Below are 22,724 nucleotides of genomic sequence, written 5' to 3'. Positions count from 1 at the left end.
TTCTTGAGAACTGGCACAATACATGTTTTTAATTTGAAAATAAATATATTATTTCTAAAAACTTAATATATATTGTTGAATTATCAAACCCTGTTTTAGAACAATATTTTGTTTGTAAAAATGACAACTTTTTTAGTGCATTACAGGATTTTTGTCAACACCATCAGATATAAAAAATTATTTTGTCTAATAATCAAGTTTTTTAACTGTCTTGCAATTATTACAAAATTCAATGCAGCACCTTTTAATAGCATTCAATTAGAAGAAAAAGTGACTTTGCCTAAGTTATTTTAAAAGATCCATCCCTGCTTTTTACCTAAAAACAGTAATGTAGTAATCCTATCAATAAAATCTTCCTTAAAGTTAAGAAATGTAATATTTCTTTAAAAATACACGATTGTGGGAAGAATTTACCAAAAAACAAAAACATAAAAGGCAAAAAGTCCTACCTGACGGTGTTGACATCTATAGTATATGTTGTTAGTCTTTCAGCTGCTCCCGTTAGGGGTGGCCACAGTGGACCATCTGCTATTTACATCTATATATAACAGAAATTCTGTTTGTTTGCTTGGGCAGTGGGCGGCGGGTGGTGCATGGCCGTGGGCAGTCATGTTGGCAGATGGTATTTGGTGTTATCAGCTTTATCCACATTATCAGCTGTGTCACAGGCGTACCTCAGCGACTGTAACAGTAGGCAGCGTCATCACTAACTTTTCCATCATGTTGTGATCATGTTACAGGCATTCCTCATTGAATGTAACAGTAGGCAGCATCGTCTGCAACGAAAACAGGTACATCAGGCTGAACTCAGGGTCAACTGCAGAGCCTCTACAGCAAGAGTGCATACGACAGGCAGAGGTAGGGGCTGCTGAAACATTAGAGCAGCTTGAGGAGCGGCAGCGAGTTGACCGCACACTCCATTCGCAGGTAACGGTAGCACACAAGCGCCAGGATCTGCACGGGTAAACCTCATTTACACTGGCAGAGCTGTGGGTAAATTTTAGTAAGTTATTAGAGAAGAGAACTTTGAAAGATGTATTGATATATCTTAATATGATAATTAAAATTAACAAAAACTAACGTTTTGCTAAAAAAATTGTAAAAAGTATTTAAATTAGTGAAATAAAACTTAATTTGAATGTATTTGACAAAACTGTCACACAATAATTTCCTGACAGTTTTGACATGTGACGGTGTTGACAAAAGTCCACATTATGCTGAAAACTTCTAAAATGAGTGTGGGAGCCAGTTTGTTTTTGCATAATTTGCTAGATGCAAATTAATGTGCTTGAAATTCAAATTCAAATTCAAATTTTATTTGTCACATACACAGTCATACACAGCACGATATGCAGTGAAATGCTTAGACAACTGGTCGTGACCTTAAAATAAAAGACTATGAATAAGAAATATATATGAAAAATAAAATAGAAAGGTAAATTTAACTAGGAAGAATAAAATAAAATATAAAATTAAAGTTAAAATAAAATAACTACAACAAAATACACAATATAGAAACATAAAACAAAAAGAAAACAGCTGTACAACGTAGGTATGGATTTATGTCATTTTTGTGGAATAAAGTTAGAATAAATGGTAAAAAAGGAAATGGTAATGTCCAGGGTTGTGCAGTCCACATATTTAAAGTGTCTCGTGCAGTGCAAATATGCTTAAAGTGATTTATTTAAAGTGGCTTGTTATAGAGTGATTTACCTAATGACCAGGAAGCGTAGTTGTGCAGTGGCCACTAGTGTAAACAAATGTCCAGTATGTCCAGACTGTGTGAATCAGTACTGTGTGGTGTACTGATTAAGAGGCCGTATCGCCTGCGGGAAGAAGTTCCTCCTCAGTCTCTCTGTGTTGGCCTTCAGGGAGCGGAATCGCTTTCCTGACCTCAACAGAAAGAAAAGTCCATTGGTCCAGCACCGCCTGCTGTAGATTGAGTGCAGGTCAGGGAGCTCGGTGCCGGATGGTGCGCTCTGCTGATAGCACCACCCTTTATAGAGCTCGTCTGTCCTGCATGGTGCTGTTCCCGAACCAGGTTGAGATGTTTCCCATCAGGATGCTCTCTATGGTGCAGAAGTAAAAGTTCCTGAGCACCTTGAAGGGCAGTCTGAAGTCTTTCAAGCGTCTGAGGTGTTGATGTGACAGGACCATGACAGGTCCTGCGTGATGTGAACACCGAGGTATTTAAAGCTGTCCACTCTCTCCACTGGGCTGTCATTTTTACGGGGGTCTGGTAGTTCCTCTCCTGCTTAGTGCTGAAGTCCTCTATTAACTCCTTTGTCCTACTGACGTTTAGAAGGAGGTTGTTCCTCTGGCACCAGTTCTCCAGATTCCCAATCACCTTCAGGTAGGCTGTCTTGTTGTTATCAGAGATCAGGCCCACCACTACGGTGTCGTCAGCAAACTTAATGATGGTGGTGGAGCTGGTAGTGGCCACACAGTCATATGTGTACAAAGAGTACAGCAGGGGGCTCAGAACACACCCCTGGGGGGCTCCAGTGCTGAGAGTGATAGAGGCTGAGACATGTCCGCCCATCTTTACTGCCTGTGGTCTGCCAGTTAGAAAATTAGAGATCCACTGACACAGAGATGAGCTGAGTCCCAGATGCTCCAGCTTGGTGGTGAGTGTGGAGGGAATTATGGTATTAAATGCAGAGTTGTAGTCGATAAAGAGCATTTTAACATAATTCCCCCTTCTAGTGTCCAAGTGAGTAAGTAATGTGTGGAGGAGAATTATTATAAAAATTATATGAAAAAAATTGTAATTATACAAAAAAATTACCCCAAATTTAATATAATGGATGTTATGGATGTGACCACAGCAGTATCAATGTCATATCTTTAAAATATAAAAAGAATAATCCAACTTAAAGAACCTGAGCAACTGAACAGGTTATAGATCAAACAGGGAGTCATAAAGGATTCTTTGGAGTTTCAGTTGACCACAAGATTGCCTCCCTTTATTTATTTAGGAATGTCTGAGGTGTGAACAGAAACTCAGGACACAAATTAAAAATTAGGGTTGAATAATTGTAGTGTATGTATTTTGTATGTTATTATTTTTAACAGCCATTAATGAAGTGGATTCAGCTTAACATAATACTTTGTACTGGACATGTTTTATCCCAGTTCTCAAGAATGACTGGTACATTTGTAAATTTTATATTTACTTCTTATTCTATTTTATCTTTTCTTTTTTTAGGTCACAAACAGTCGTATTTCCCTTATATCACACTGCGTATGGTTGTGTACGTGACAAACTGAAATTTAAAAATGTATTAAAGGAAAGGAAAATTTAGTTTCCAAAAAATGAATGTGTTTAAGGCTTCTTAACTCATTTATCATCTATACCATTTATCCTGTATTTAGGGATGCAGGGGCCCTGGGGCATTACCCAGAAGACTTAGGACAGGAGGCAGGGTACACCCTAGACTGGGTGCCTACCTACAGTATCTAGAGCACACACACTACACACACAAACGCTCATACACACATTACAGGCAATTTGGGAACACTAATTGCCGCCTGACTGGATATATGGCTTTGTTATTGATTTCGTGAACAATATTAAGACATTTCCTTCGGCTTCAGCTTTCTTCATGGCTGACAGGAACCTTGGAGGTCTGATCTGCCTTAAGGTTCAACATGTTGTCAATTCTAAGCTTTTTTGCTCACCACGGTTAAAAAGAGTGATTTGACCTTTGAATATTTCATTTTCTACATTCCGAAACAATACTGTAAAAAAAAAAAACATACATTCAGCTTAAGATAATAAATTAACAACAACAACAACTGTCAGTTACTATTTTAGGACATGAAGGTCAGCTGTTCTGGAATAGTTCTTGTGAGAACAGTATTATCACATGCATTTGCAAAACCCTTTCAAGCACCACAATGAAACCGGCTCTCATTAAGATCATTCCAAGAAAGCAAGACCAAAACTTATCTCTGCTGCAGAGGAGAAGTTCATTTAGAGTTACTAGCCTTAGAAATCACCAATTAACCTCAACCAGCACCTCAGATTAGAGCTTTACAGAACATAAGCACAGTAGCAGACGCAACTCATTAGCTCAAAAGAGATTATTGCATATTTTGGATGACTTCAGCATTGTTTTCCTAGGTAGAAAGAAATCAAATCAGGAAAGACCACAGAATTATACGGCATGTCCAAACTTGAATGGTACTTAATATACTTTTTAATATACATTATTCTAGATACAAAACTAGGTATATGTAAACTATAAAATATACTTGTATAAAGCCATTGTAGAGTATATAAATGTTTAAAAGTGAAAGAAAGTTTAGTAAAATACCAATATCTAGTTTTATTTATTTCATCTTAAAAAATAAGCCTTCCAAATCCTTTGTAATTAAAGTTAATTCACTACATGGAGGACAAACCACAAGTCCAGAAGATGGTGCTCTTGTTTTACAGAGTTTGTATTATTTACATCCTTTTTAATTTAACCCTTAAACCCAATCGTATGCGAACACATTCAAATCATTTACTATTATGCACTAAATTGCATGCCTTTATAATGATACTTAGTTACATGTTAAGGCTCCAACATGCTGTCACCTGCATTTACATTCAGGGAATTTTCCTGGTAAATATTTATTCCATGTTATTTGTCATCCTTTACAAATGGGTTGGGGGAAGAACTGACTAATCATGGTCTTAAGCCTAAACATTTCTGCAACTAGTGCATCCACTATACAAAAGGTTGAAGAAACTGCCAGGACAGATGGGTATAGAGATCCCTACACCATCCGAGCTGTTTTATCCCAACAGTCGATTCGCACCTCGGGATCTATGCACACGGAGTTTGCACGTTTTCTTCGTGCTTGGTGGGTTTCCCCCAGGTACTCCGGTTTCCTCCCTAAGTCCAAAGACATGCAGGTTAGGCTAATTGGCGTCCCCAGGTCGCCATTTTTGCCTGTAGTGTGTGAATGCTGAATGTTACTCAGAGATCCTACCATGGTCTTAAAAATGGAAATAAATATATATTTTTAAACACACGGTTCTGACCATCACCGTTGGCCTCCACTGTCTCTAGTTAAACTACAGAGGTTTCTAGATGGATGGATGGAATAAATTACATACATGTATTAATGCAGAATCGAATATTTTACTAAAATAGTGCTATCCTTCTTCTTTTCACTATAATATGATTTTACAAGCTTTGATTTTTAAAACCATACCCACAGTAAGGGTCCTCACTTCTGATTTCCTGTTTGCATTATTACAGTTGGTTTGGTTTTCATCCATGATCTAAACAAACAAAACATGTATTTCATTAAATGTAATTTATACATTTTACAACTGGCCAACACAATAAAAGTGCTAGAACCGTCTCATTTAATGTGACCTGAGTTTGCCTTCCTTTATCCCTTATTCCTCCTACCTTCCTCCCAGGGGAAAAAAAATCCCTCAACAGGTGGTGCTTTTACTAGAACCATAAGCTCTTTGAAGGTCATAAATGAGGTCACTGCTGGCCTTTAACAAAGAGAGTCAAAGAGCCAGACGGTTAAACTGTGTTTGATGTCACTCTGATGTCTGCGTGACCTGAGATCAGGTTTAATCCCGCCAATAATGACCTACTTTAGCCATATTGTAAGGGGATAACTGATCTGTGTTCTGCTCCTAATGGACGGATATAAAAAAAAAAGAAAGAAAGAAAAAGGGTGCAATGTCGACAGAGGAGGCATGATTTTGACTTTTGACTGTGATTGGCTGTGATGGATCTAACGGTGAGGGGAGTTCAGAGTTCCCAGAATATAAATACGTCCACAGTGACTTACAGTGTGTACCAGCAAAAAGAATCTCCACTTGGTTCCTTTGAAGTTCTTTTAAGGTAAGAGCCTAAGATTAAAAACACTTTATGTATATTCATTGAATAATAATAATAAAAAAAAATGAATTAAACAAAGGAGTAATATTGAATTTTATACTTGAATATAAATTTGATACATGTTGGAATGTGCATACGGTATTGAAAAAGTCTGTCTTTAAAAGTAATATGCCTTAGAGACATCCAGATCATTCTAAATGTTTAACGAACCAATTCAGGCCAAGTGGAATGACACTGAACACTTTTTTTTTTTTGTCTCTCATTCTAAAGGTTTCATCAGTGCCTAAAACCCCATTAATTAATACTTTAATTGTTAACTTTTTTAAGGCAGAGACAATGTGGATCCTTCGAAAAGTCCAAGAGAGTGCTGAGAACTTTCCACTGGAAATAAGCCGGCTTGTGTGTAAAAACTCAGAAGCGATTTCAGCCAAAGCAAATCTCTTCAGCAAACTTCACAGCAATATCCTGACACCGGACCAAATTCCTGACTTCTTCCTGCCTCCCCGGTTGAGCAGACGCTCTCTAGTTGCAGCGGAGAGCATTGTTTTACACCGCCCTGGGGACACTGGAGTCAGCTGCAGTGAGAGCTCTCAAGCAAACTCTGACACAACTCCTACAGTGATGGAGACAGATAAAACCAAGGGCACCAGGGTAGCCATGAGAGGACCAATGAAACCAATTCCATTTTCATTAAAAAACTACGAGTCTGGATTTTTTGAGAGTCCAAACACTAGGCGCAAGGAGTCGTTGTTTCACTCTTCACTTTCAAGCTACACACTTGACCGGATGACCAAAAAGGCGGTTCCAAAACTGCCCTCCATAGCACTGCTGAAAGTGGGCAGCGTTGAGAGTGACACCTGTTCTTCTGCTGACTCCTCCCCTCACAGCTCACCACCTCCGATCAGGAGCAAACATGAGATCATTTCAAAGACACACTCATCATCAAAAGAATCCCTTTATAAAGATCATTCACTCACAAACACAAATGACAAACCCAAATTTGCAAGAGATAGCCGTGTTACCCGACCTCCTTCTTCAACCTTAGCCCCTCCTCTTCAGTTTCAACTAGACATGCTACATTGTCAGGAACGACTCAATAGCGAGCACGTCCTCCTCCTCCCACGTAGGGGTTGTATTCGTCTCTCGGCCTCTCGTGCCAACATGGATGGAGATCTGTCCACCATTCGAATTCGGGTGATCTCTGTAGAAGACCTGCGTGAACCCGGTGACCCCCGGCCACTGCATTGCGGTCTTACCTTGAGCCTCAGTCCAGGCAAGCTGCAGCGGCAGCACAGCGCTGTCATCAGGAACTGTCGCAACCCTGTGTTCAACGAGGACTTCTTTTTCACAAAACCAGAAGGAGAGGAGCAGTGGTTGAATAACTTTGCAATCAGGGTGAAGGTGCTGGAGAAAAACTCTGGTCTGGGGAGGGCCGCAGTGCTTGGGGTTATCAACAAGCCACTTGCTGAGCTACTAGCACTGTAAAAGCAATACTAAAATAGATTTTTCCACCATAAAAAACTATGTGCTTGATTTGATTTTGTTGAGGGTAGAATGCTCACAATGCTCATAATACTGCCTTACAGCTCCACTATCCTGGGGTCCTGAGACCAATCCTAATCTTAGGTTATTATCTAGTATGTCCTGTATGTGTTGTTTGGGTTTCCTCTTGGTTCTCCAGTTTTTCTCTTTATCTGGTATGCTGATTGGTAAATTGGCTCTAGGAGTAAATGTGTGTGCAGCAGTTTAATTCAGGGTGTATCCAATGTTCCTGGACAAGCCTGTGTGATTCTGACCAGGGAAAAGTGTTTACTAAAGCTGAATGAATGAATAAAAGTTCACAATCAAAAGTATCAGAAGAAGAAGAAGACTGTCAACTTGCACTTCCAGGACTAGTGGTTTATATCTCACCATTTGACATTTCCAAATTGCTCAAAGTGTGCCAATGTTTGTGCTCTTGCCCTGAGTTCAAATGGCACAGTGTCCACCTCTTCGTGCCCTAAGTTTGCTAGGATATGCTCCAGGCCCGCTCCAACCCTACACAGGATAAGAGGTATACTGTAGATAATGAATGGCGAATAAAGGCTAAATCATGAATTTAATTTTGGATTATCTTTAAATTATACACGGTATAGTATTTGTTAATATTATACACCATCAATACATTTCACATTAGACAACATTTAACAGACTTACAATTAAAAAAAACGTATAGAACCTAAAAGGTTTAGTTATAGTTGGTGTAGTTAATAATTTTATGACTTTGTTTTTGTATATGTGTATATAGACATATTGCACGGGAATTCAAGTATGTTGCGTTATTGTTGTGAGAAATATTTGCTTTAGTACAACTTTTGCTATATCATGTCTGTTTTATTATGTACAAAACCATTCACCAGTCACAAAGGGTAGCTCAGTAGTTAATGCATTGGACTACTGATCGTAAGGTCCCAGATTCAAACCCCAAGTTGCCACTGTTGGGCCCTTGAGAAAGGCCCTTAACACCCCACTGCTCAGATGTACAGTATAAGGAGATAAAACTGTAAGTTACTCTGGATAAGAGTCTTCCAATGCTGTGAATTTCCCAAACATTACTTTAAATATTAGAAATAAAGAACATTACAAAGGAATATTTGTATGCCTGTAAAGAAAGCGACATATTAAATGACAGACCAGTTTTCAGATGGAAACAAAAAACCTAATGTTAATGTTTCCCAGCTGTATTACTTACAATACTGTGCAAAATGTTATTTCATTTTTTTTTCATATAAAAATTGGTCATGTAATATGTTGCTTCCTTTACAGGCATGCAAATATTCTTTTGTGGTGTTATTTACTTATTAAATTTTGTTAATTTATTATATCACGTTATGTTTGGAAATATTGTAATTTTTTTAAACATAATAATGCAGACATCAGACATGATTATCATAAAGATAATAATACTAAAGATAATACAGAGCCTAAAACTTTTGCACAGTACTCTAACTAATGTCTTATGTGCCATGATGTTTGAATTTGTATTTAAGTGCAAAGCATTAATATGAGAATGTATGCCTATATGGTGAAGTGATATACAGACAACTAGCCAAAGCTAGAACATTCATGTATTTATTCATGGATGTTTAGAAAAGTTTTCATTGTGTTTTGGGGGAGACTACGCATTTTAAACTACTTGTGTATATATAATTATAACAGATCTGTGTAAAAAAATTTGTGTATTTTGCTGTTTGATGTACATTAATAAGAAAAATTAAGTGTTATGCTTGTTTTTGCAATATGATGCAAAAAAATCACATGTAGATAAATAAAAAAACAATAAATTTAAATGTGCTTGTTGATCACTTAATAGGCTACAGCAGAAATTTCGTTAAATAGTTTTTTTTTTAATAATACGAATTTTAACACAATATGTTGTATTCCTGTAATTTGAGAAAATTAACATCAGAGAAGTTAACACAAGAGGGCAAACAAGAGCTTCATGTATTCATTGCACTAAATGACATCATTTCGAGTCGTTGAGACTAACAGTTAAAAAATTAGTAGTCTGGAATTATATCGCTTAATCAAAGATGATTGTAATTAATGTATATAGGATATCAACAGTGTTTCTTACTCCCACCACATATATGCACACACATACACACACATACACACAAACACTTATGCACACCCGCTGCAGGAGGTGGCACACGTTTGGTTGAGGGCAGCACTGAGCAAGAATAAAGACCGTCTTAATTAGTGCAATAAAACCCCAAGTGCTGCTCTAATGGAGAGATGAATGTGCAGAGGAAGCTGCAAGGGACCTTTCTGTTAACCGCTGTCAAATAGGCAATTATCACAAAATGAGTCGTGTGTGCACCTTCGAACACGCAGTAGCAGTGTCCATGAAAGATGAGCACAGCACGAATGTGTGCAAACACTTATATCAATAAATGATGGCTTAATTTCTTTGTTAGTCACAAATCCAGATCAGATGCTGGTGCTTAATATTTAAAGTTCTGCCAATGCCACTTTGGACAGTCACCCAATAAAGAAATGCAAAGTGTAACAGTCGTGTCTAAAAGACAAGGTTTTACCTTCAAAGGAGACTCTGAAGCTACTAAAGAGAGCCATGCCAAAAAGGTATCACATTAATAACTCATAAAAAGCAATCACAAGAAGTAACCTAATCTCTAATAATCGACTATATTAAATGCCATTAAAGTGGAAGTTGGTGAAGTAGAAGACCTCGCTCGGTGTGCAGAATGAAGATTGTTTCATTAGCCAAAAAGTGCAGAGAGTGAGAATTATTGTAACCTCATCTATTGTCCAGGTGACCTCTCTTCATCTTCAGCTGGATGAGGTTTTTATTGGTGCTAAAGTGGGCATGCAGGGGACACATGGCCAGGACTGGAGGCCAGCGATGACAGGAGAGGACCATGGGCCTTCCCTGAGATATACCAGCTGCTGGCTGTAGAGGGAACGGCTGCTGTGCATGAATCACACGCCGGATCCTGGCTGGTCTATAATATCATGCTTCAAGTTTAAGAATGAACAGGAAAACAAAACAGAAAGATAACATTTGAAATGATCAACATTATTGCATTTATATTCTGATTAATTATGGTTTAAAACAAGTTGTCCACGATATTCCTGGTGAACAAGGTTGCTCACTTTACCTAAATGTTCCTCCTCTTCTACAGACCTTTGGCATTTTTTTTAGGTGTGTTATGTTAAATGTATTGTGTTGATTGATTGGTAAGCATGAAACCCTAAAATTAACAGGTAGAGGCTAGTAAGCCTACCATCATACATTTGGAGCAGAGTTTCTTATACGGTACAGTTGTGAAGAATACAAATGAACCAGAGTGTGCTAAATAGCCTCTCTGCTTTAAAATATAGACTTTTACATCTACATTATGTATATAATGTGCATATTGCATTGTATGCAAGCAAAATCAGTAAATCAGGATAAAAAGAAGTTCCTGTGTACATTAACTACAGAATGTTAGATTCTGTCTTTATTTCTAATTGTCATTGACTAAATAGTTGATTGATGGATCAGGAAGCAGGACGTGAAAGGAAAGCACTAAGCAATAGGCATTAGAATTGTCCTAGAATGACAAAACCAATATCAAACAAGACTAAACAAGAAAGATCAAAGTAGTTTAAGTAAAATAAAATGTAAAAAAAAAAACAAAGCTCTTTATGACTATGATGAGCAAGAAAGTATCTCAGCATATTCAGCATGCTAAACCACGAGGTGGATAGGCTTCAACTAAAGAAGGTCACATTGTGTTCTTCTCCTGTCAGCCGACAACAAGAATCTGAGGCTTCATTATGCAAGGAGTCACCAAAATTAAACAGTTGAAGATTGATAAATCAGCCTTACGCACAATGGTCAGGCTTTAACCTTCTGTGTTTTGTAAGACTGTATGTTCTCCCACACCACCCCACTTCTCTGCTTCCTGCACTGGGTTCAAAACACTGATGCTCCCCTACAAAGCTAAAACGGCCCAGCACCTATTTACCTCTCTGATACCCTGCACTGCACCACAGTTCCTCCAACACAGACCCGACTGGTCTCCTCATCTCTCAGGGATTGAGGAAGACATGCATGTAGACTGTTCTTTGTTTTATCAGCTTTATCAATGTCCTTTAGATGTCTGTACAGTCGAGTCACTGTCAATCTTTAAATGATGACTAAAGACATATTTGTTTCTAAGATATTTGGGTACCCCAAACTTTTTTCAACAATTCAATGGGTCTATATATATCTGTTAGTTATATATATATATATATATATATATATATATATATATATATATATATATATATACAGTGGTGGGATAAATCTTATATTTCTTTTTTTAGGTCACAAATAGTGCAAGCATTTCACTACATATCATACTGTGTATGGTTATGTAGGTGACAAATAAAATTTGAATTTGAATATTATAAAGCTTTTATAAAATATTATAATGATTTCCAAAGCAAAGTTTTTCCAAAAGTAAAGTAAAACATTGGAATGATGAACTCAAAAGGTACAACAACAACAAATTAAGTACTTGTTACATGTACCTTACAGCACAGTGAAATGATTTTTTCGCATATCCCAGTTAGGAAGCTGGGGTTAGAGCACAGGGTCAGCCAGGGTACAGCGCACCTCTGGAGCAGATATGGTTAAGCGTCTTGCTCAAGGGTTCAACAGTGGCAATTTGCCAGTGCTGGGGCTTAAACCCCCAACCTACCGTTCGGCACTGCCACTTAGCTCCAAAGTTTCATTCTAAATTATTGAGTTATGTTAGGTATACATTGTAGGACAAGTATAATAAACCTAGCTAGCTGAATAACTGGTCCTATGCTTACTGAGAAAAAATATTCTAATATAATGGATGTTTCACTAGTTTCTCTAAAAATATAGTATTTTTTTTAATAATTTGAATTATAAGTAAGCATACTCCTTATACTTTAGAATGTTTATTTATTTAATCCTACGCTAAATTCAAAGATATTCATTAGAATTCAATAGAAAGTTTTAACTGCCATAATAAGGAGATGTAGCAGTTGGTTGTTATTATACATTTTCTCTTTGAAGTGTGCTAATACTATTTAGCGCACTGTAATGTAAAAATGAGCTAAATATTGGGTTATGGTTCCAGGCCGTGCTACATCACTGAGTCCGGATCTCTAAGTGCAGCTTTAACCATCGGCGCAAGCCTAATTTCTGAAAGCAGCCGAATTAAACAGTGAATCTATCAGTGCAATTATGTGTTTTAAGCAATTAAGATAATATCTGTTGCAATATTACCAATCTGCACCAAATTTACTGCCTGGCTGACGGAATATAATGCTGTACTAAGTTTCTGTGCTGTTTCCGATGATGAGAAACCTAATGAATTAAGCTGCTCATTATGAACGAAGGGTCTTTCTGATCATTAAGACAAGCGCGTAGAATGTGTCACCTCCGCCCTGTCGAAGTCGGCGTAATTAAAAATAATATCTCATATCCGATTCATGCTGTCAACAGTCGTCGGAGCACCAGATTCACCATGACCTCATGTCCATTTATCATCATTGTCAGATAATTAATATTGAAAAGATTTTATATGCAAAAGTGTAAAAAAAAAAAAAAAAAAAAAAAGAAGTGTTTCTTGGGCTGATCATCTACATTGTCGAGTCATAAGGATTTTGCAATTTGACCACATATTTAATAAAGAAAAAAGTTTGTTCTGCTACATACGTTGTTATTTAATTAGATATGAATGTGATTATATACCGTATCAAATGTATTACTGTACAGTAAAAGCAAGACAGATGAGGGGCGTTCAAGTCAAACCGGGACTTTTAAAATGAAGACATAAAACCGATTGACATTAACAGAAGACATCAAGCACAGTGCGGTGATGAGAATCTTAAGCCACAGTAAAACATCAGAACGGTGCAAGCGTTTTAAATAAGAACGTACGTCCACGAACGACGTGATCCCGGCCGAAGTAGATCAAAGTCTATTGCAGTTCGTTTCAGTAAAGATTCAGCTCCTGATCCTTAAAAAAACCAACGGATGACTTGTCTCCAACTTGCAGAAGTGTTGCATCTGTCTGTGGGAACCAGACACACAATCATTTACAAACACCACTTGTACATTACACAGAATTATTGCCACATCCCCTGTACAGTCCAGACCTCGCTTTAAGCCATTTCCACATGTTTACATGTTTGGGCCATTAAAGGAGTTCCTGGAAGGCCAGCATTTCAGACATGAAGCAGGTACTGTAGTCTGATCATGGCTCCAGCATACTGAGAAAACTTTCTACACCTTGACTGTAGATCTTGGAATATTGACGGCATTAGTGTATTAAGGGTTTATATAAAGAAATAAAGGGTGTTTTTATTCTTATATCTGTATTCTTTTATTCTGCACAATCAAAAGTCCAGGATTGACCTGAATGCCCACATAGATAGATAGATAGATAGATAGATAGATAGATAGATAGATAGATAGATAGATAGATAGATAGCAGGTTCATCCTCATCAATATTGACTAAGCTGGACACTGTGGGTGTAGTTTTCACCTCACTCGGCCACTTGTGCATCTAAATTATTTGTTCAGCGGGCAGGTTCGGTACACTTCCGGTGTGAGTGTGTGTGTGTGAGGGTGTGCGTGTAGGTGTACGAGTGCGCCTTTGCCATGCTAAACAGTCACACTCTCAATGGCTTCCAGACTGCCAGCTTTTGTGCTCTGAAGAGGACCAGCTTGTGAACTTCAAAGCTGAAATTATGTCAAGACCAAGGAGACAAAACGACTTTATCAAACAGCGGCTTTTGAAGTCATGGAGGTGCTCAACCTTGTGGTCCTGAGTCCTTACCAGCAGTCATCAACTCACCAGTGAATATATGCATGCGCTCACACACACACACTCAGTAGTCTTGTGATCTTTAAAGGAAGGTCACCCGTCTTAAATGCAGCATGCTTGATAAATACTGATATTTCTGCATGTAAACATAGCCAGATTTTATTAATGCACATATTTATAATGTGAAAGCCAAAACAGCAAGTATGTATTTATGCGTATATAGGGTCTTTGCAACAAATTTCTATATTGCTCGGAAATTCATAAAAATCTCCACGACTTAATTCATATGAAAAGTTATGAATTACAAAACGGTTAAGCTGTAAAAACTGGGTTAGCTTATTTACTGTTTTTATTCATTTAATTTCACTAGTTCTCTAGTTTTGTTAACAGTAACACACCTGGTCAGTTTTTACTGTCATTTTGAAAAAGCACATTAAATTAGATCCCTGGAGCAGACAACATGTGATTTATCAGTTAATTGCAGTATTTTCATTCTTTTCATTTTCTATTACAAAGTTAACCTGCAATTATTATTTGCAAAAGTGTAAGAATGAGACTTAAAATCAAGGTAATCTGAAAGGCATTGTGAAAAACAGTGGCTAAAAAATATGCTAGTTTACAGAGCGCTAGTCAGTAGTTTATATTAAAAAAAAACACCATGATAAACTCACTTTTATTGCCTAAAACAGTAAAATAAATGCTAAAACATTTGGATGAAATTAGCTAAGCATTGTTAGTGAAACCAACAGAAGCTAAAACAGCTAACTACGTAGCTGGGCTTGTGCTCGGTAGGAAAAACATGCTAGTCTCATAGCTAACTCAAACAGCAAATTCAAAATAGGTTAAACAAATACTGTACTGTTAGCTTTGCTGTTTGATAGGTTTAAGCTAAAAAAAAAATTCATAGTAATCAATTTTTCTGTTATCAGCTGATGTGTTTTTATTAGCATACATACTATTTTGTGCTATTTAGCATTATTCTGAGTCTTCTGTAGCATCTGTAGGAAGAACAGAAGGTTAAACATAAAATAACAAATCCATTTAAGAAGCCACAATGGAGTGTTTGTACTGTAGCACTAGTGCTGAATAATAGCACTCACACAAAACCATCTATTTGCTTCACCCTTTAAAATAGTGCCTTTTTTTCCTCCTCTGTTCTTTTTGCAATAGTTTCCTGCACTTGTTTCTGGTCCAGTCGTGAAAATGTGAAGTCTTGCCGCATTCCTGTTTCTGTCAGCTTCTTTAACGTCTCTGTGCTTGACTAGGATTCTGCCTCACCTTGCTTTGGAGAAATGCAGCATGCTCATATATATTGGAATGATTCTATCATCTACTGCTACTGGCGAACAAAATGAGACAATATTTAGCATGGAATTGTTAAAACACGATGGATAATTAGATATTTTTTCTTCTATTAAGAAACAAAGATTAGAATTAGACTCAGATTAGAAGCAACAGGTTTTTGCCGATCTTAAGCCGAGGTCATCTGAAGGCTATTCATAGAGCAGCAACTGAATTATTCTTATAATTAATAATTTATGTTTATGGTTTAATCTGAATTGAGTATTAAAATTCACATAAAGAACTGATATGCTAACAGTTTCCAAAAAAAAAAAAACAGCCCTGAAATCATTATATTCCCATTACAATATATAAAAACTAATTATCAAAAATAAATAAATATTTCCCACAAAAATCAGTGTCATTAACCATGATTAAAAAGACACATGCAGATATTCTCACATCTGCATCCATTCTGCTTTGAGTTCTGTACTTTTTAATTTTCAGGATACAGACATTAGAACAAATCGCACCCAGACTATGGGGTACACGACAAAAAAAATAAAGAAAAGGAGTCGACATTAAATCAAATTAGATTTATTTTAGAAAAAAAAAAGGTGTCATTATAAATATTTTAGGGGAATACTGATATCCCCAAAACATCTCATTTGAGTTCCTTATCTATTCCAGTTGTACCACAATAAATCATTAAATATACTACAAATATACCATTCCCCATACTGTATATTAGGCAATTCAATTTAGCTGTGGAATTAAGGCTGTTCGAAAGACGAAAACCCATATTTAACACAAGCAAGGACCTCATTAAAGTAGTCCTTACATGTTTTTATGCACATCACTGAACACTTACATGTCTGTACATAAAACATTTCAACATCTTTCATTCTTCTTCTTCTATTTTTTAACAGCAATTTCACATTATAACTTTGGGTTCATTTAATGACAGCGTTTCTTCCCAACACAGTGCATTCCAGAAGAGCATCTTTACAAAGGCAATCATGCATGCCAGGCATGCTATAATGTGTACAAATATTATTCAATATGCGTTAAATTGATTTGACTTTATACAATTCAGTAGCACAGATTTACAGAATACAAAAGTTGTTTTATACAGTCAAAAGGGAGTCGAAAGAAAAGCAGAGACAAAGCCTAAATCAGGCTCCTTGAATTTATAAATAATACAAAAAAATTCTCAATAAACACAGACAAAGTTTTGTCGTGTTTCACGATGATTGTTACAACACGTATAGAGACTACCTGCAAACAGCCTACCTAAGTTTTGCAAGGGAAGTGCAATATGCAAATTAAACAGTATGTATTTTATACAGAAGAGAGAGAGAAAAAGAGAGAGAGAGAGAGAGAGAGAGAGAGAGAGAGAGAGAGAAAGAAAGAATACAATGCTATACAAGGTTATCAGCACCTAGGAAGCATCTAAGTTCACGATAAAAGGAAACAAAATGTCACACTCCATGACATAAGATCTGTCTCAGTCTCTTGTGGTTACTTGGTATGGAATAGTGTCCAAAGCATGCAGCAGTACATACCCTCACATCACGACACTCTTACTGTACCGCTTTAATTTCAGGACTGCAGCAGAGAGGGATGAAGCGCTCCGGTTTTGTCCTCCATCAGATCTGTTGCTTCTCTGTCCATCCGGGTGCAGAGCTGAGCTGACCCTGGTGTCAGGCCACTCAGAGATGGCACAGCACCTAGTGTCGGCGTGGGCTTAATGGGAACAGGCACAGCAGGCATGTTAGGGCTTCCTGTGTGGTGGTACAACCCCTTGACTGCCACCCCAAATGGTGGATACTCAGATGAGACAGGGGTTGATTCAGAGAGCACACCTACGTGTGGCCACACAGAGTTAACCACACTGGGTACCGAGTAGCCCAGGTGATGCATGACAGAGGCGATGGGCAGCCCACCTGCCATCACCCCCTTGTAGTCTCGTCCGATCAGGCTCTCGATTGCAAATGGGTGTTTGAAGCCTCCGCTTTGCCCACCCCCCAAAGCGTAGCTCTGGAAGTGGGACAAGCGCCCAACGGTGCCCAGGTAGTCTGGATGCCCCATACTGAGTTTGTTGGCATGCTGGTGCGCATGATGTGGGTGATGATGCTGGGCGTGAGGGTGGTACGGGTGAAGGATGGGAGCACTCTTGCAGGCGCTGTGCTCCATACGAAGCACCTTGAAGCGCTTGCGGCGACGCAGGAAGCTGCCGTTCTCAAACATGTCACCGCAGTCCGGGTGCAGCGCCCAAAAACTGCCCTTGCCAGGCTGGTCTGGGCGCCGAGGGATCTTGATGAAGCAGTCGTTGAAGGAGAGGTTGTGGCGGAGCGAGTTCTGCCAGCGCTGTGTGTTCTCACGGTAGTACGGGAAGCGGTCCATGATGAATTTGTAGATGTCGCTGAGAGGGAGCATCTTCTCTGAGGAGTTCTGGATGGCCATGGCAGTCAGAGAGATGTACGAGTAAGGAGGTTTCTGGTCGCTGTAGGAGTTCTTGCCTGGCCGAGGCATGGCTTTGAGTGATCTTGGGTTTCTTTTTGTAGAATATCTGAGCTATTAGCGATGTCAGTGGGTTTATTTATTTTGAGAAGTCTTCCCGTTGGAAAAAAAAGACATCCATCATTAGGTCCAGTGCATCTACAGTATGTCTGGCCTGTTTATTGCTAAACGTAAATCTATTTCTGACATTTTTTTTCCTCCAACAAAAAACGTGGAAAATAAATAAATAGAATAAAATAAAATAACGATCAGATTAATTCATAAGGCGCGTGAAGAAAAAGATGACGCACACGGTCGCTATTTGAAAGACTTTTGAAAGTTACCTTGTGCGCCATGGGCTCGTGCCTCCTTGCGCTCGCGCTCTCGCTCTCTCTCTCTACGCGTGCCAAGCGCCTGAAGCTGCACTGACGCCGAGCCGCAGCATCACCACAGCCCGACTTTTATGCGCTCGTCGCTCCACGACCCTTTTCGTAAGAATATTGGAGGTTCCGACCCCCTGAGAGTCAAGGGGGGGAAACAGGGGGAGGAACCAAATTTATATGCACTTATAGGCAACTTCATCTGTGCCAATCGGAGGGCGTTATTATTACGCGCGCCGGCAAATCACGACTCTAATCATGTTAATGCGCCTCAGGTTAAATCATGGCGTGAACAATATAACTAAACATAAAAAAAACACACAACACACAAAACATATAATAATATTGCTTGAAATATATACATAGCATAAGATTGACAGAGTATAATAATAATAATAATAATAACTTTAATTTTTTATATAAATATAAACATAATTGTGTATTAATTTTGTGGGTTGTTTAGTAAAATAAGAATGAGTTTCAAACTCTATTCCCGTCTCCATTCGGGTTTTAATTCCCCTTAAAAAAATTATAATAAAAAAATCTTATATAGATCTTTATCAAGTGTTTTCTGTAGCAATACAAATCCAGTAAGACTGACAGCAACTGCTAAACTGGCCCAATAAAATCCTTTAAAAAGAAAACTGACATTTCATTTAAAAGCAATCACTGAAATAATATGTCCAATAAAATTAACAGTTAAAATGAATAAATCCAGCATTTAACCTCAATTATGTCAGGGAAATAATGGAGGTGCCTATAAACTTTCTCAGTCAGTCGTTAAACTCTGGATACAGAGGCCAACTTAAATGGAGTAGTAAATGATTTTTTTTTCTTGTAGTACCAGTGGTTCACTTGCTCATGATGCATAATTTGAGAGGAATCCTTAACCCTCTAATTCAAATCGTCTAATTGGCAAAATTAACAGATTTAGAAAAATCATTATTTTGCTATTTAGTGTAACAGAAAGATCTTGATTATAGAGGGTGAGCCAAAATTTTCGGAAATACAAGCTTTTAATAGTTTTTTAAAAGCCTGTCCAAAAAAATTTTTTTTTTTTTTTTTTAAATACTGCACATATTGGTAAGTATCCGTGTCCAGGCTTCTCCATCATCCCATGCGCATTAACGCAAAAAGCTGAATGATTTAATTCTAAAGACCAATCAGTTCTGTTCTAGTCTACTATATTGTCCATTTGTCCGAGACTATTAATAAGATCAGTCTTCAGAGTCCCGACGCCTGTAAACAGTCTAACAAAAGAGCCGGAGATCCTCGGACACGAGCGGCGCGTCCCCGCGGGTCGGGGAATACATTACATTAATTAGGCCTTCCGTGATTTACCTTCCTGAGAGAGAGAGAGAGAGGTCCGACGAGAGGCTATAATTAAAAGCGGACCGATTAGATTATGTGATGAATATTCACAGTGATGTCAATTAATTCCATCAGATCTCTCTCATTATGGTCCTGAAAGTGTTTTAATCCTTCAGCAGCTTAAAGGGTCAATCTGTGAACAAGTGTCCTGACACATCTACGCCCATTGTTAACATATTCCCCATATATGAATAACAAAAACTAAACACTTTTGGCACCTATCCACATAACCCTGAGGTTTGTGTTGATTACTAAGTTTAAGTGTTTTTTATTATTAATATTCTTAGGAGATGCACATCTAAAATATCACATATTGTTCCTCAAGACATGATGCAAGTTTAATTACTTTGCCTTAATCAACATGTTTTATTGCATTTATAGTTTTATTTACTTGCAAATCTTATCACTAATATTTTGCATCCTAGTGCATTTCTCATTTTAAAACCTTGTCAGGTCAACCTTTTCCAAGTTCTTGAAAACAAGACTGAATGCACTTTCAGAAAACAATGGATACCTTTAAAGCTTTAAGGTAATTATGGTCCAGGTATGTGGTTTTAATTATATATTTTATTATCTTTTTTTAAATTAATAAATACATTTAAATGTTCACTATATACTCTAAATTATGAAATGATAGATTTAAAAGATTATTATTATTATTATTATTATTATTATTATTATTATTATTAATAATAATAATAATAATAATAATAATAATAATAATAATAATTATTATTATTATTATTATTATTATTATATGGTGAATCTAGAAAAGTTTAGGACTGCTTGTTTGTTGAAATTACACTCTTGGAAGAAAAGGGTACAAAACTCTTTCCTTGTGCTCATTCCTTGTCACTGCCATAGTATCATCAAGCATATGCAAACATGCAAGGGGTAAACAGACTCCCATAGATTTATGATAAAAATGTATGCAGTAAAATCTGCTACATTTTTGAGCAAGTAATGTCTAGATATAAATCCATTATTATTATTACTGTGCTGACTAAGAGCAAAAACTCCACTACACATAGAACGCATTTAGAGAGTCGTTCTGAACAGATCTTCAGAAAGCACAAAGCTCTTCTTTAACCAGGTGACCAGCTTAACCAGGTGACTCCACTGACTTTTTACTTCTTCTTCAAATTTCTTCACTTCGAGGCATGCTTAAAGTTGGGGATATTCCAATCTGAAAAAGAGAAAGCAACTAGCAGTCATAAAAAGATGACATGTTTTGTTGTATGCATTTTATCATAAAACTATGGGTGCTTACTGTACTTACTTCTTGCATATCTGTGTATACGATACCATCAGGTGGATGTCTTTAGTACCTTTAACATGTTTTTTTCTCTTTTTTCCCCTAAAGGTTCACTATATCCATATTTTCAGAATAAAGATACATATTAAAGAAACACAAGACTATGCCATTGACATTGAAAATACATGCAACAAAGATGGCTCCCATGTCCAAAACAGACAGATGCATTTTTGCACCTTCATACAGTTCTTAATCTATTTCATGAAGGCGCATCTAGAAAATGTAAAAGTTCATATTATGTACACTTGCAGAAAAAAATGGTACTGAACTATATAGTCCCTTGCCTCTGCAATAGTACAGTACCATCAAGCACTATGGTCTTATACCTTTCAGTATTTTTTTTACTTAGAATAGTACAGTCTTACTCTATAAAGTAATCATGATCCTTTTGTGTACCTTTTTCCCACTGAAGAACAATGCATATAAAAAGTGTAAAAGATATCACAAAAGAAAGATACTGGTGTACAATAATACCAGTCCATAAAAGTCCATCAAAATATCATTCTTTATTTACTTTTACTGGTTGAACCTGCTTTTGCAGACAGATGCTAGCTCTCAAATCTTGGAGTAATTCTTAATCCAACAAATAAAGCGACATCTAGAAATCTAAAATCATGGATTCAGGTTTTCAGGGTTGCACAAGTAAATTAATAAAAAAAAATAAAAAATTTTTTTTCAAAATACATAGCTAATAATTGTGAACAAATGTAATATAGATGAGTGTTAACTTGCACCATCATTCACCACAAACCTAAAAATAAAGCCTTGTTTTTGATTATGTTGATAATGGACAAAACTGGCATGCATACTGTTAATGCTGGCATAGAGCTTGATTTAAAAAATATGTACAATTATAAAGAATATAGCAGCTAACAGGCTAGGTAGCCTTACATAACAGTAGATACCAAGCAAACGTTTGCATAATATGTAATCTGAATAATTTTCTTTAATAGTAAAAGAGTTAGAAAGTTTTGAACAAAGTTTTGATTTGAACTAATCTCTTGTTTTAAAAAGTGTTATATGTAACTTTTAGGAATGTCTGAAGTAGTCCACATCTTTAAATAGCTAGATATTACTAACAGATTGTTGTGCTAACTAACTAACTACTGCTAATTACAGTATTTATTCTCAAGAATAAATACTGTAATATTATGTAAAATATCTGCATGCTGGTTTATGTACATTACTATACACTACGTGTGTAATATCTATCCAAAAATGTAGTAAACTCCTCAGTATAGTTACTACATAGGTAACTACATTAATGTCTAACAGAAACTTCATGCTAATATGACTTGGAACACCTATTTGTTGTGTAAACATTATGGCCATGGCAAAGAAAAAAAAAACATTTTGAATATTCAATACTGTTCAAAAGCCTTGAGCCAACCCTCATTTCTTTATATTTTGCTTCCAAAGAGACAGACTTTCTAGTATTTTTAATGTAATCTTAAGGAATAGTTCTCCAGGCATTTAGGCTCTCTGTACTTGACCAGTTACAGAGGAATGTTTTTTTGTTTGTTTGTTATGCCACACAGTGACCTTTAAATCATTCAAGCATAAAAAACTATCTAACTTAAGGCATGAACCAGTGAGAAAAATGCAGATGTGCAGATGATGACAGATGATCAGGCTGGTGGCTAGATACTGGTGATGCTGAATGCTGAGAGGTCGGAA

At 37.0% G+C, this 22,724-nt stretch overlaps 3 protein-coding genes across 3 annotated transcripts in view; 1 reads left to right on the top strand and 2 right to left on the bottom strand.

Moving 5' to 3' along the window:
* The window catches only part of LOC128530216 (glycerol-3-phosphate acyltransferase 4-like), a 30,237-nt gene extending 29,695 nt beyond the window's left edge, over nt 1–542 (bottom strand). Inside the window, exon 1 of the mRNA XM_053503999.1 lies at nt 450–542. The gene's annotated coding sequence lies outside the window, so the exon portion shown is untranslated. The remainder of the gene's footprint in view (nt 1–449) is intronic.
* A 5,652-nt stretch (nt 543–6,194) lies between these two features.
* LOC128529716 (C2 calcium-dependent domain-containing protein 4C) lies at nt 6,195–7,343 on the top strand. Its single transcript, XM_053503195.1, has one exon. The coding sequence runs from the start codon at nt 6,195–6,197 to the stop codon at nt 7,341–7,343; it is 1,149 nt and encodes a 382-aa protein (XP_053359170.1).
* Nucleotides 7,344–16,122: 8,779 nt separating this feature from the next.
* Nucleotides 16,123–18,170, bottom strand: foxb2 (forkhead box B2). Its single transcript, XM_053504570.1, has one exon. The coding sequence runs from the start codon at nt 18,012–18,014 to the stop codon at nt 17,082–17,084; it is 933 nt and encodes a 310-aa protein (XP_053360545.1). The 5' UTR covers nt 18,015–18,170; the 3' UTR covers nt 16,123–17,081.
* Nucleotides 18,171–22,724: the final 4,554 nt, after the last annotated feature.

Source organism: Clarias gariepinus, chromosome 9 (assembly GCF_024256425.1).
Source record: "Clarias gariepinus isolate MV-2021 ecotype Netherlands chromosome 9, CGAR_prim_01v2, whole genome shotgun sequence".
In the NCBI taxonomy this organism is placed as follows: domain Eukaryota; kingdom Metazoa; phylum Chordata; class Actinopteri; order Siluriformes; family Clariidae; genus Clarias; species Clarias gariepinus.
This window is presented reverse-complemented; position numbering and strand designations above follow the sequence as displayed.

Excerpts from the sequence above, each read along its gene's own strand:
- foxb2 (XM_053504570.1), bottom strand. The coding sequence starts at position 18,014 with ATGCCTCGGCCAGGCAAGAACTCCTACAGCGACCAGAAACCTCCTTAC.
- LOC128529716 (XM_053503195.1), top strand. The coding sequence starts at position 6,195 with ATGTGGATCCTTCGAAAAGTCCAAGAGAGTGCTGAGAACTTTCCACTG.